Consider the following 15,413-nt stretch of genomic DNA (forward strand, 5'->3'; position numbering starts at 1 on the left):
TTCTTTAAAATAAAAATAACTGATGTCAATAAATTAAAAAATGAAAATAAAATAAAAGAAAAAGAAAAAAAATAGCTGAGATTGTGTTAAAACAAATACTAAAAAAGGTAACTAAATGAAATAACGTCCTGCAGGAAAGAAATTCTCCATCACTTTGCTAAGCACAATTTCAACATATGAAAAGGCTGAAATCATTGGTATGAAAGTCCCATGGTCAGAAACAGAAATAGGCGCTTGTTTCTTTATTTTAAATAGGATCTTCAGGAAAAGGTTACTGTTTAAAGTTATAGCAGTGTCCCCCATGACTTGTGATGTGCGACATCATTCTCATGCTTGTTCTTAGAGTGATGAAGCGCTTACCCAGTACGCACGCTGATGCTGGGCCACCGTATGGCACTGGTGAGGAGATGCTGATGGGTAGGCGCAGGGGTGATGGCCAGTTGGTGAAAGATAATATGTTTAGAGATCAAACAAAGCAGTGTCAGTGAAGTTTGCAAAGTATGTTCTTTCACTGTGTCCTGAACTTCGTTTGTATGACTGAATGTGGCGACATGGTAGGCAGAACGCTCATTTGCGTGGCTCTGAATGTAGGCAGCAAAGTTCTCAATTCTTAAACTATTGTGGATTTTGAGTGGCAGTGGGCTGAAACTCCCAAGGGGTACTTTAAAGTTGGTACAGGGAATTCTGTCAGCTTATTTTATGAGTCCTAAGTCCCAAAAATTAAGTATATAATTTCTGTAGGGCATTGGGCTTTATGATAAAAGTCCAGACTTTGTTTTATTCTGGCAGCTTGGAATGGTTTACAGTAAATGTTTGTACTGGCTCCACTATTATGTGCTTGCTGTAACTGGTGAGTTGTTTTCCATAAAGCCAGCATATTTGATTATATGGTCAGAGCTGTTCTACATCCTGCTTTTCATCAACAAACAAATGTCAAAATCTCCTTTTCCTCCTGCAGCACCTTTGTGTGCTTACAAAACTTTTTGAATATTAAAATATGAGCACAAGAAGAGCTTTCCAGGGCCGGCGAGGCAGCTCAGTGGGACTAAGGAGCCTGCTTAGGCAGAGCTCAGGGGCCAGGGTTTGATCCCTATCAGGCCATGCCAGCCCCACCCCCAGGGTGTGCTGAGAACAAGATTGAAACTGGGCATAGTGGCACACACCTGTAATCCCAGCACTTGGGAGGCTGAAAAACAGGAAGATCACTACGAATCTGAAATGTGTAGTGAGACCCTGTAGACCCTGTACTAAATACATTTAAAATAGAAGAGGAAGAACTTTCCTATATGGTTTGCTTCATGGTCACCAAAAGCATAGTAACACATTTCTTATATATTTATTTATAAACATGGCAAATTTGCTCTAACATTTAATTTAGATTTTCAGCTTTCATGAGATGTTCATTTAACATTGAAACAAATTCCGATTGACGATGGTCAAAGTGTGTGTCACAGCGTTTCCCCGGTTTCAACAGTGTCCAGTGGTTGAGCTTTCTGCTGCATTCCAGGATGAACCTGCTGCACATCATGTGGGATCTGCTTCTTATTTTAAAAAAATAACCAAGCAAAATTTTTTAGGAAGTGAGATCATTCACATTATACAATATGTCCATGAGCCAAGTCCAGATACTCAGGATCAGGTCATCCTAGATATCAGCTCAGTCATTTCAAGATTCTCATACTGAATTGAAAAGAAAAAAAATTCCCCGTAATTTGAGAATGAAGTTCCCCAGATACAAACTCTGTATAGGCAGTTTGTCAAGAGATGTGGATGACCTTGACTCGTAGAATGGCTCCTATGAAGATTGTATCTAAGGGCTCACTGTATCTATATTTATTTCCCATTTCAAAAAAGTGAGTTCTCACATACTAATAAGGAATATATGTTCATAGGAAGGATACAACTCATTTGAATTCTACAGCTAAATAGAAACTCCTAAAAAATATACCAAATTTTGTTGTTTTTAGTAGGCTTAATCTCTACTGGGAAAGTAGTCAATGTACAAAATGTCATCTGCATATAAAAGGTAGACATTAATATGAAGTCTGATATTCTCCAGGAAAGTATTCTAATCTAATAATACGTTTAAGAAGTACTGTGTACTCCTTAAAATGATGGTTTACATACTGAGAAGATTTTGATATTGGAGGGGGAAGGGAGGGAGAGGGCTTGGGAGTGTAACTCAGTGTTAGGGTTAGGTTCCTGGGATGGAATCCTAGTAGCACAAAAATAAAAAGAAAATTTTGTTCATTTTAAAGTATCTTTGTATCAATATATCACAACAGTGTGTTTATGCTTTGAGAGATGTTATTTGAAAAAACTACAATATTTATATCTTTTGAGTTTTATAAAATTTTCTATACTTTTTTTTAAAGTTGGTATAATTCACTGAGATGGAAGCAAATTTGTTTTTGTGTTACATTGATCACCGTAAATCAGGCAGAGAGGCACCAAATGATTCTAAAGTCATCTGAAGACCGAATTCATGCAATATTAGGGATATTCACAAATGGAGACCTAAATATAATCAGGCTTCACCTGTGCTTCTTTCTGTCCTATTTATGACTTACAAGTGCCACTTGCAACTTATACTGCCTGAGGAGAGCCCCAAAACCAGTTTTTCTTATCATGATGCTGTTTATTTTCAGAACATATTCTTCCTGATTAAAGATAAACCTTTAAAGGTCAAACAACATAGAACAGCACATTCATAGACTTGCTGTGTTTGTATTGTTTGTCAGGATGATTGAAATGGGACTGATTCTATACATTTAGAATCACACTGGATAAAGAATTTACATCCTGTGTCATCAAAATTCTAAAAAGCACCTATTAAGTCCCTTCTAAATGTAGCATGAAAAGTTTGGATGATACCTTGTTAAGTTTCCTACTCTAAATTAAAATTCAATTTAATGAAGTAACTACGATCTCTTTTCTCAGATTCTAAAATTTGGCTGAATCTCATCTTTGTTTTTTAGGGACCCATACAATGCAGTTGGAGCTATCGACCCAGAGAAACTGAATGTGTTTCGGACAGTCAGAGAGATAACAGGTACTTTTTAAAGTATAATCTATACACCCCACACTTTGCCAGTTTAGTGTTTTCCTGAAAGTATTGAATAACATTAGTGCCAGCAACTTATTTTCAAAGCAATTTTTAGTTTGTACAAACATTATTATGAAAAAAGTATCTTACACTTTAGCTTTTGTGTAGATTTTGAAAGGTTGTTGAATTACAAAACTAAATATTACTTGAATTTTGTAAATACAGTATTAACAAGTGTCAAATAATCTAGGATCTTGCATTATTCTTTTTATTATTATTAAGTTCAAGATAAAATTTAAATATACATAATATCAGATTCATCGTGGGGAACTTGTACCTGCACATGATGTATCTTGATTTCTCATTTTATCCCATTCCCCTACTCTGTCTTAAAACTCTCTTCTCTTCCTGTGTGCAAAAGTTTTGTTTTCCATTTTATCCTTCTTTTCTCATTTATTTTTCTTTTCTCTTCCTTGCTTTCCCCTTCTCTTTCCATAGTTTCCCTCCCTACTTGAACCATTTCTTCCTATTTTACAATATCTATTACACATCTTGGTTCTTATTTCTACTTTCTGCTTCTCACACAGAACGAATTTGATATTTATATACATGTGTGTCTGATTTGTTTCACTTAAGAGTATGGTTTCAAGGTACATCTATTTATCTATATGTCTCCAGTTTATCACTTTTTTAAAAAAGTTTATACTTCTTTATGGATGAAGAGTACTGCATTATATAAAGAAATAGAATATCTTTATCCATTCACCAGGTGATGGGTATTTGGGCTGTTTCCAATATTTTGCTGTAACAACCTATGCTGCTATAAACATATCCTTGTGATATGATGCTTTTACTTCTTTTAGGAAGATTCCAAGAAGGGGAATAGATGAGCCAAATGGAATCGCTAGTTTTGTTTTGTTTCTTTTCTTTTTTGAGAAATCTCTGCATGGATTTCCACAGTGGTTTCAATAGTCTGTACTTAACTGATAGTGCAGAAGGGTTCCTTTCTCCTACATCCCCACCAGCGTTTGTTACACTGATTTCTTGGTGACAGCCTTTCTAGGGTGAGATGGCATCTGAGCACTGTTCTATTTGCTTCTCTTGAATGTCCAGTAATGTTGAACACTTTTTGTACATTTATTTGTATTTCTTCTTCTGAGAAATGCGTATTCATCTAAGAGACCCATTTTTGGATTGGGTCTTCGCATTTGGAGTGGGTCTGATTTTTTTTTTTTTTTTGCAGGACCAGGTATTGAAATCAGGCCCTTGAGTTTGCCAGGGAAGCACTTAGTCTACTGAGCCATCTCCCCGGCCCCTTTTTTCAATGTTTTCTACAATCCAGATATTAGTGTTTAAAGAAGATATTAGTATTTGTCTAATGAACAACTGGCTAAAATGTTTGCTCACTGGATGGGTTGAATTCTGTTGGTGACTTCTTTTGCTATACAAAGATTTTTTTGTTTTGTTTTGTTTTATTTTATTTATTTATTTATTTATTTATTTATTTATTTATTGTACTGGGGATCAAACTCAGGATCTTGCACTTGCCAGGCAGTCACTTATGCTGCTGAACTATCTCCCCAGCCTGCAAAATCTTTTTAATAAGATGAGATCCCAGTTATGTATCTCTTTGTATTATTTCCCATGCAATAAGGGTTTTGATCATGAAATTTGCCTACACCTATGTTGTCAAGAGTTCAACCTATTTTATTCTCCAAAAAATTTCATGTTTCTCTTTCATAGTTATATCTTTGATCCATTTTTACTTCAGTTCAATGCCTGGTGACAGACAGGCAGCCAGTTTTAGTCTTTGGCATGTGGAAAGCCAGTTTTACTAGGACCATTTATTAAAGAAGCTAACTTTCTTTCAGTGAACATGTTTGACCCTTTTTTCAAAGATAAAACAGTGACTAAGTGTGTTTGGGGCTATTTTTGCATGTTGTAGTCTATTCCATTGATCCTCAAGTCTATTATTTTGACAGAACCATTCTGTTTTAATCACTGTACCTCTGAAGTATACTTTCTAGTTAGGAATTGTGATGCCTCTTGCCATGCCTTTGTTGCAAAAATTAATTTTGCTGTCCCAGGTCTCTTTTGGTTAGAAATACATTTTATGAATATTTTTTCTAGCTCTGTGAGGTTCACTAATGGTTGGAAGTATGGTTATTTTCATTATTTTGGGTTTTGCTACCCAATATTAGTTCCATCTTCTTATATGCTGCTTGATCCCCTTTTTCAGAGTACTGTAGTTTTAGGTATGAATATCTTTTGTTACATGGAATTCCTATTTCATTTTTTTGATAGTATTGTGAGAGGGGTTGCTTCCATAACTTATCTTTCACTGAGTTTATTATTTGTGTGCTATTGATTCTTGAATGTGATTTTGTATTCTGTTATGTGACTGATTGTGATTGTTAAATTTAGAAGACTTGTTGGAGTTTTGAGGTCTTCTATGTAGAGTACTGTGTCATCTGCAAATAACAGCAATTTAAATTCTTCCTTGCCTATTCTTATTCCTTTTATTTCTTCCTCTTTCTTAATTGCTCTGATGAATGCTTCCAGAGCTATATTGAATAGGAGTGATACAGTGGACATTCTTGTCTTTCCTGATTTTAGAATGAAAGCTTACAGTTTTTTGAGCATTTAGTATTATGTTGGCCATTGGTCTGTCATAGGTAGTTTTTATCATACTGAGATAAAGACCATTTCTTACAATTTTCTGGGTTTTTTAATCATGAATGGGTGTTGGACTTCGTCAAATTGTTTTACTGCATCTATTGAGATGATGATGTGAATTTTATCTTTGACTCTGTTAATATGGTAGATTGCATTTATTGATTTGCATAGGTCAAGCCATCCCTATATCTCTGGGATGAATCCTACTTGTTTGTGGCTTATGATTCTGATGATTTACTACATTCTGTTTGTCAGTATATTGTTGAGGAATTTTGTGTCTTTCATTAAGGAGCTTAGTTTGTAGTTTTCTTCTTTGGTTGAGTCCTTCTCCCATTTTGATACTAAGAGAATCCTTGCTTTCTGTAAAGATGTTAGGAGTATGGCCTCCTTTTCCATTTCATTAAAGAGGATCTACAATTAAATGATATTGACAAAATGCCATGATACTAGTCCTGAGAGGAAAATTTATAGCAGTGAATTTTAATATCAGGAAAACAGACAGAGATAAAATAAAACACCTATTCTTGAGCCTCAGACTTCAAGAAAATGAAGAACAAGTCAAGGCCAAAGTTTGTAGAAGGGAGGAAATTATAAATATCAGAACAGACATGAATGCAGTTGACACTGAGAAAATAATATAATGAATCATAGAATTGGTTCTTTGAAAGATTCAATAAAATTGATAAACCTTTTGACATTCAGTTAAGAACAAAAAGGGTGAAATTACAAGAAATCATGTGGAAATCGATAATATCATCAATACTTATTTAGGAGTACTTTTACTCTAATTTGATGGACAAAAGAAGAAATGGACAGATTCCAAAGGGATATGAAAATTATAAATAACTAAATTGCAGTCAATGAAACTGAAAATGTATTTAAAACTTACCAATAAAAATAGCTAGACCTTGATGGATACACTGCTGAAAGTTTTAAAGAGCTAATTCTATTACTCCTCAAACTCTTTAATTTCTGATCTTTGAGGCTAAGTTTTACTATTTCTGAGAAAGAGCATGTGGCATTTTCTTAGTGCATATTTATTGAGTTTCCAATATCTTCAAGAATATGGTAATATGTGTTATCGAACCCAGTAGAAATGAATCAGACATGGAGTTACCATTGAACAGTATAAAATCTAATCAGGAAGAATAAATATATGAATAAATGAAATAGAAGGCAAAATAAATACTGATATCATAAAAAACAAAGAAAATAACGAACAATTTCAGAGAAATGGAAATGATATTTTTCTTCTTACACTGCATTTTACATTCATTAGAACAGAGTCATTAAAAAATTTGAATATATATTTTTATGATTCCATTTGTCTGAGAAGTTAGTATTCTTGGAGCTGTAATTTTGATGCCACTTATTTATTTTTCCCCAGGAACTTGTATTATGGTAGTCAGTCTTGAAAGTATAAATATGTGATAGAATCCTTCAACAGTGTAAATGTTCAATGCTATTTGATTTCCTCTCACGTCTTTGAATATATTTTCACCATATTTAAGAATAAATAATACTATTTCTAAGGCCATGATGATCTTATTTAGTCATACTGTCTCTATCACTCTAGGTTTCTTGAACATACAATCATGGCCTCCAAACATGACTGATTTCAGCGTGTTCTCGAACCTGGTGACCATTGGTGGCCGAGTCCTCTACAGGTGGGTATGAATGTTTACACCTGCTGCTGACTCAGATTCTAAAAAGAGACTCATGTCTACATAAAGTCAAGATGATCAATCTTATTGATTTTTCTGCTTCTGGAAATATGTTTCTGCCTTTACTTCAAAGCTTAACAAAAACATATCATGATGAAATGTAGTACATGAGTATGCGTTTTGATTTTCCAAATGCTTATCACCTAATATTAGTGTTTCACAGGTATGGAAAGAATGATGTGAGCCATATAATTAAACCTTATGTTTGATTTCATGTTGTTAGTACTAAAGACAGAGTTGGATGATTTGGTAACATTTCAGGCATGTGGGATATAAATGTTGATCCTCCAGAAGATTCTGTGTGCTTCTCTGGTGCTGCCATTTGAACCATGCTTCACAGGGCTCATGTTTCATTGGTTAATAAATGGTCAGAAAAAATAGAGCTGCAAGGACATTGTTATAAAGTTTCTTTGTATTTTAAATTCATGCACTAAAAATAAATAACAGTCTTTATAAAACCACTATGCTTTTAGGCTTATTTTAGAATCCCTTTGCATAAAGTTTTTACTCATGAATGAAGTTGATGTACACACAAATATTTTTAGTTAAAGTTTCTGCTTGTATTTGGAAAGTATGTAAACATTTTGCTACTATTGAATATGTTGTAAGGACTTTTAGAAAGTATATTGAATTTTATGATTAAAATCTAAAATATATAAATAATGGCAATTTTTTAAAGGTAAGGGGGGAATAAGCCACTTAAGTAAGAATCATATAGGGAAAATAGAGTTTGTATTCACCCAAATTGAAGAATGAATTCTAAGGAACAGTGGAAGTTAAGAGTAAGAGATATTTATTTAGAGAGATAGCTCCTGAGAGACAGGAGGAAATCTGAAAGTGGGTTGCTGTGTACCCTACTTCACAGAGGAAGGTTCATAGAGCAAAATAACAACATGGGTACAAGGTTGACAAGGTCAAAACTATGACCAATCAATATTACCTGTAGAGCTGCTTAAGTAAGACTGATCTGGTGGGAAAGGTCACATTGTAAGTGTATAGGGAAGAGCAAAAACCTTTCCAAGAAGCGATGAATTGGGATATTCTCATTATGGCAATTGGTGTTGATCTAGTCTTCACTGGATCAGGTAACACCAATTATAGTACATTGATTTTCCTTTGGGAGGCATGTAGACCTGGTCATTCTGTCCTTATCTTAAAACTTGGCTTTCAACACACTCCCTTCCAGCCACAGTTGTATTTTCATCCTGTGCCCTGACACTGTTGGGGGCCTATCCTTGTCTGACTGCCTATAGTATTTTAACTAATTAGCTTACTATAAAATAAGAGACACACTGTATTGAAGTGCTAAATGGTAACAACTTTTACCATTCCCTAAAAATTTTATAAATTCATCAAAAACATAAGTTAATCAAGGCATTGGTGTCCTAACAACAAAACCAGGTAGTTATGATGGGAACGAAAATTTGAAAGAATAAATTACATTTCAATTTTTATCATTAGACCCCATATATTTTATTTTTTTATTTTATTTATTTATTTACGTGTGTGTGTGTGTGTGTGTGTGTGTGTTTGTGTGTATGTGTGGCCAGCTCAGCCCACCAGGGGGCGGGGCTGGCTGGCATGTGGTGCTAGGGGATTGAACCGTGGTCCCTGTGCTTTGCTAAGCTTGTTCTAAGTAGATGCTTTAGACCACTGAGCCATCTCACCAGCCCAACCCCATATATTTTAAATTATTAAAAATAATAATAAAACATAAGAACTAAAAAGTATAGGGTTAAAAATATTCTGAATACTAAAAGGAAAGTATACTTAATAGTGAAAAGGAGAATTTTGATCTGAAAAACAAAAAATAATATTCATTAGTTGACTGAAAGGTGGAATCACTGAAAATATTCCTTAGGGCATCAAAATATAATTACAAGGACTGGTGGGATAGCTCAGGGGACTAAGTGCCTGCTTAGGCAAGCATATGGACTGGGGTTCAATTCCTGGCAACACCTGCTACACCAGCCCCAACCCCGAACCAAGGGCACCCTGAGCTGGCCACAGAGACTGGGCATGGTGGTGCATGCCTGCAATCCTAGTGCTGCTGGGGAGGCTGAAAACAGGAGGATCACTATGAGTCAGAGCTATGTAGTGAGACACTGTACCACTGTAATATATATATGTGTGTGTGTATATGTATATATATTTACTTATTTATTTACAATAATATAGACTATGATGAAATAAAAGCAATTTCTTTGAAATGATCATTTAAAAGGAGTACTTGTTCTTTAACTTTTAGAAATTTCCCCAGTTGTCTAAGCCTTCACAGTAGGACATTAATTTAATTCTCTTATATTTTTAATTTGTCATAATCTTTCTTACAAATTTTTTTTAAATGTATTTAGTACATGGTCTGCAGGGTCTCACTATGCAGACCAGACTTGTAGTGAGCCTTCCTGGTCTTTCAGACTCTCGAGTGCTGGGATTACAGGCGAGTGCCACCACGCCCAGTCTCAATCTCCTTCTCAGTGTGCCCAGGGGGCTGACACAGCACACAAAGGATCAAACTCCTGACCTCTGTGTCTGCCTAAGCAGGCACTTTAATCTGCTGAGCTAACTGGCTGGCCCTAAATTCTTTAACTATAATAATTTTTTGATTCCTGAGCCATAAAACTAACTAGCCACAGTCAGTATCTGCTGCATCTATTCAGTAAAAGTATCACAAAATATAATCAGTGTCTGAGTTATGAGAGAAAAGAAATCACTGTATAAATATTTATTTGGCCAATATGAGACTTTGTCTTTGAAGAGGCTATAATTTATGCTACATGATGGAAGACATTGACTAGATATTTTAGTGGTAAATTAAGTAAGATGAACATATACTGTCCTATCCATAATCCTATTAAATGATTTTGGGTATAGGAATTAAATTATTACAACTGAAACTATTTGACAAATAAATATAAACATGCTATTCTTATACAGATGTATTGTTTCAATCTCTGTTTATATTATATCCACATTTTTTTAGAGTGAGATACAGCACCCTTACTTTAATTTAGAAGCGCATGTTATGACCAGGTGATACATATTTCTGTTCCACTTTTCCCCTTTTCTTCCCCAGTGGCCTCTCCTTACTGATCCTCAAGCAACAAGGTATCACCTCGCTGCAGTTTCAGTCCTTGAAGGAAATCAGTGCAGGAAACATCTACATCACCGACAACAGCAACCTATGTTATTATCACACCATTAACTGGACAACACTCTTCAGCACGGTCAACCAAAGAATAGTGATTCGGGACAATAGAAAAGCAGAGAACTGCAGTAAGTACATTACCCAGACACTTAAAACACAGAAAGTCTAAAATCGCTCTAGTCTACATTGACCCAAACAACTGAAAATGACATCAGGTCAGAAGTCTGTCCTCTCGCTTCAGCCCTGAAAATGAATAATAGCCATACTCAGCTGCATGGAATAAAATAATCAGAGATGGTAATGTTCCATAACATACTGTGTCTTTGCTAATCTTCCTTAATTTGGGAATTCCATAGAGATTTAATTTACCAGGATCTAATCACTTTGTGAATATCCATCTTAGTGAAGTCTGCTGTATGGATTTGGTGAATTTAGAATACAGGAAGAGTTTTGTTCTTCGGAAGTAGAGGGAGAGATGAATGTGTATTCTTTTGGAAATATTCTTCCCAAAGTTTACTATCTGAGAGAAAAAATTTATTGCATAGATGCACTTGTGTAATACATTGCATACAATGATCTCTTTTTTTCTTCATGTTTTGTTACACAGTGACCCATTTAATTGCTATGCCACAATAGAAATAACGTGGGGGCAAGGGAGATGGCTCAGTCGAATAAGCACTTCCCTGGCAAGTGCAAGGGCCTGAGCTCCATCCCTGGTTCCACAAAACAAAACAAACAAACAAACAAACAAACAAAAAATTGAGGCCGTGGCAAGCTCAGTAGAATTAGCATTTCTCTGAAATAATGTGTTCCTATGGCACTTAACCATGCCGTTCCTGTGTAACTCAGTGATGTTACTGGGCTGGCTAGCGTGGGTCCTTGCTTTGTTAGAAATCAAAATTAAAACTGAAGCACAAATTATAGGGAAAAAAATGGGAAAGTTAAAGAGAAAATAAGGAAGCTCTCCAATTAAGTAGCTACTGGAAGGGCACACCAGGATTTACACCTGCTCACTTGCAAAGCAGGGATTGACCCTTTCATGTATTAGCCTTCTGCCTAGGTGTGAGTGATCACTACCTCAGTTCTGCTGTCCGATCTGGAGTCCTTCCTCTTATTGCTGAGAGATGTTCTCTTTTTAGATCTCTTCAGTTTTGGTCATCTCAATTAAATAGGGCTGTCTTTCCTGGAATCTGGGTAATGGGCCATAGATTTAGGACCATAGCTCCTACCTTCTGAGGATAACTGAAAATCCCTGTAAACTTTTTCTTTTGATGTCCTCTGTCTTGAAGAGAGATGAGATCATACAAACTCAGGACTAACCAACCCCTTCCCTAAACAGACACTCCCTGAAAGATTAGCAGGCTGCTAGAAGGATTTTAGGAGGGATTTCACCCAAGATCTACAGTATCAAAAGAAGCAAAATGAAAGTCAAGTTTTGTTGTTCTTAGTTATCTATTGGGCAGTTATAGGCCCATTTCCACAACAAAAGTGGTTTTTAAATCCTTAACCTTCTGAGAAGAAAACACAGCCTACATTCAATAAGTAGCAGGTAAGGGCCCAGGAGCCTGTCCTCCACCCTCCCTGTGGCAGTCCCTGATAATTTCATGACTGTATCTCTTTGATGACTATTACAGAATTCTTTCTGATTTTTAGAAGAGTACACTGACTTCTATAGCCTGTGAGCACTGCTATAATAATTATGTAGCAATCTGACTTATTTATCATAAATACTAATTACAAAGACTCAGAATTCAAATGATTTGATTGCAAATACATATTCCTGTGATGGGCACCTTCATGAGTCAGTTCTTTTTAACAGAAAAGTGTTGCATTCAGGCAGCAGTGTTACTGGGAATATTATCATTGGACATTTATCAGGGTATTGATAAAATAGTGAGTGAGGTCTCTCCGTGTGTGTTTAAAGGAATAGCTGATGATTTTCTAAACCTTAGGTACTCTAGAGGGCAACATGGTTTAAGTAATTAGTGAATAAAATAATTAGTAAATCAATTCATTTCTAGTACTGTTGTAGGCAGCTGAATTAGATAAAAATATTATAGGCACTCAGACAGGGACAGGCCCTCCAGGAGACAAGATGGAAGACAAGGTGACTTTGCAACTTGGAAGAGACACACACTACAACGCTGGGCCAGATTTCAAGACTAAGAAAAAAGGGGAAACACAGCTACATACTTACCTAGGGATGGGCATCAGGGATTGACACTCTAAATAGGTACTAATCACCTTGAAAGAGCCCAAATGAGTCACTAGCCCAACCCCCAACAGGAAGAGACCCTGTCCCATAATCATGCCTGCTTGCTAAGTAACTCCCTTCCCCATTTGGTACTGGATTTAATCCACTTTACCTGAGCAATGGTGTTTGTAATCTCGTTGGTTGACTACAGTTCCCATGTTCTCCACCACCTTAGACCTGCCTCACCACATGGTTTTCCTCTATAAAAGTCCCTGGAAGAGACAGTTTCCTGGGGGCCACCCGCTTAGGGGCGCCTCCTGTCTGTCTCTTTGGCAGGAGCTTTCTTTCTCCCAATAAAACTATTCTGCTTATAAACTCCATTCCTAAAATTCATTCTTTGGTTTTAGAGAACATGAACTCATCCCAGGTACTTTTGTGTTTGGGAGATCATTTTTCCCCTGTATCATTTGGAGGTCATTCACCTGACATCAGTTTTTTTCCTTGTGTCATTTTGGAGGTTCCCTGTATCAGTACCACATCTTGCATGAGAAAGGCTCTAAAACGTTTCAAGCTTTCAACGTTCAAAAATATCACTTATAATTAATTTATGAGGAACTCATGCCAGCTGCTTTTTGACTCTTAAAAATATTTTTTACAAGTGATCTATTGCAATATGAGGTTTCTAAGTGAACATAAATTCTTAAATGTTCTTCTTTTCCACAAGAATCAAGCAATTTAAGATCTATTTATGTATCAAAATGTATTTGTTCATATTGATTTTTTTTTTAATTTTATAAAGGGGTCTACAGGATGTTCAGGGTCTCACTACTAGATCAGACTCCTAGTGATTCTCCTGTTTACAGCCTCCCAAGTGCTGGGGTTACAGCCTTGTGCCACCATGCCTAGTCTCAATTGCCATCCCAGCCTGCCCTAGGGGCAGGACCAGCATGGCAATCCCAGGGATTAAACCCTTGGCCCCTGTGCTGCTTTCAAATTGATATTGATATAGGGGAAAAAAATTATCTCAGGTGGATGACTTCCAAATGATATGGGGGAAAAATGAAACTCCTGACCTGAAAGGTACCTGGATGAGTTTGTGCTCTTTAAAACCAAAGAATGAATTTTAGGAACAAATGGAGTTTATGAGCAGAATATATTTATTGTGGGAAAGAAAGCTCCTGTCCATGAAGACAGAAGGGGGACCCCAAGTGGGTGGTCCCCGGAAAGCTGTCTCTTCGAGGGACTTTTCTACTGTAAAATATGTGACAAGGCAGGTCTAAGGTGGAGAATATGGGAACTCACTTAAGTGTGCATGAGATGGGATAAAGCTATGGTCAACTAACAAATACCATTGCTCAGGTAAAATTGATTAAATCCAGTACCAAATGAGGAAGTGATTTGCTGGGGAGATAGCTCAAGGGCATAAGCGCCTGCCTGGCAAGCCTAAGGTCCTGAGTTCAATCCCCAGTACCACAAAAAAACCCAAAAGACCAAATGAGGAAGCCTGTCCATAGCAAGCTGGCATGAATCGGGACCGTGTCTCTTCCTGTTGGGGGTTGGGTTAGTGATTCTTCAGTACTCATTTAAGGTGATGGATACCTATTTAGAATATCAATCCCTGATGCCCATCCCTAGGGAAGTATGTGGCTGTGTTTGTTTACTCTTTCATCTTGAGGTCTGGCCCACAGCGAGAGTATCGGTTTCTTCAAAGTTGCACAGTCACCCTGTCTTCCACATTGCCTCCTTGAAGGCTTGGCCCTGTCTGACTGCCTATGACATTTCTATCTAATTTAGCTGACTACAACAATATTAAATAGAATTTTTCTTTTATTTCCTTATTCTTTTACATTGTTTTTTCCCTAATGTTCAAGTTTCTTTCCCCACAGTTCTCTACTTTTTTGCAAGTATCTAAATATTTTTCAATCCTGTTTACAACTAAACATTTTTTCTGTGATCCATTTGTAAATCTTCCCAACATTAACATTCATCTTTTTTAAATATTATACCTGAGAAGAGAAAAATAAAAAGAAAATATAGAAAGAGATTTAATGTAGAATGAGAAAAATGGGGAAAATGCAAATTTTAAACAAATTACTTTGTGGGCTAGTCAGCTAGCTTAGGGCCAGCCAGATAGCTCAGTGGATTAAAGTTCCTGCTTAGGCAGAAGACTGGGGTTTGATCTCCTGATTGCCATGCTGGCCCTGCTCCTGGGGCACGCTGGCTGAGAGGGCGCCTGAGACTTGGTGTGTTAGCACACACTTATAATCCCAGCGCTTGGGAAGCTGAAAACAGGAGAATCACTACTAGTCTGATCTGTATAGTAAGACCCTGTAGACCCTGTACTAGATACATAAAAATAAATAAATAAATAATTTTGCACCTTTTAATGACTTCTAAATTTTTCAAATAACTCCAAGAGAATAAGTAATAATAAAAATGACAATAAACTAAAAATGATCTTAAACTTTTAGTGTTAGACCTCTGGGATTAAGTTTATTTACCTTAAATCTATAGACATTTTCCTTTCCTGAGCACTTACATTTGACTTTGTAGTTTGAGGAACAGATGAAGCAGCGAGGAAAAACAATTCTGAGGTATGGTAGCATAGAATCAGGCATATCATTT

General features: G+C 36.3%; 1 protein-coding gene across 4 annotated transcripts in view; it reads left to right on the top strand.

The window, feature by feature from the left end:
• Erbb4 (erb-b2 receptor tyrosine kinase 4) overlaps positions 1–15,413 on the top strand; it is a 1,229,537-nt gene that overhangs the window by 881,482 nt on the left and 332,642 nt on the right. For all 4 annotated transcript variants that reach the window (XM_004626607.2, XM_004626604.2, XM_004626606.3 and 1 more), the window contains exons 10-12: positions 2,979–3,052; positions 7,299–7,389; positions 10,523–10,722. In XM_004626607.2, coding sequence (XP_004626664.1) covers positions 2,979–3,052; positions 7,299–7,389; positions 10,523–10,722 — 365 coding nt within the window. The remainder of the gene's footprint in view (positions 1–2,978; positions 3,053–7,298; positions 7,390–10,522; positions 10,723–15,413) is intronic.

Source organism: Octodon degus, unplaced genomic scaffold (genome assembly GCF_000260255.1).
Source record: "Octodon degus isolate 3935 unplaced genomic scaffold, OctDeg1.0 scaffold00016, whole genome shotgun sequence".
Lineage (NCBI taxonomy): Eukaryota > Metazoa > Chordata > Mammalia > Rodentia > Octodontidae > Octodon > Octodon degus.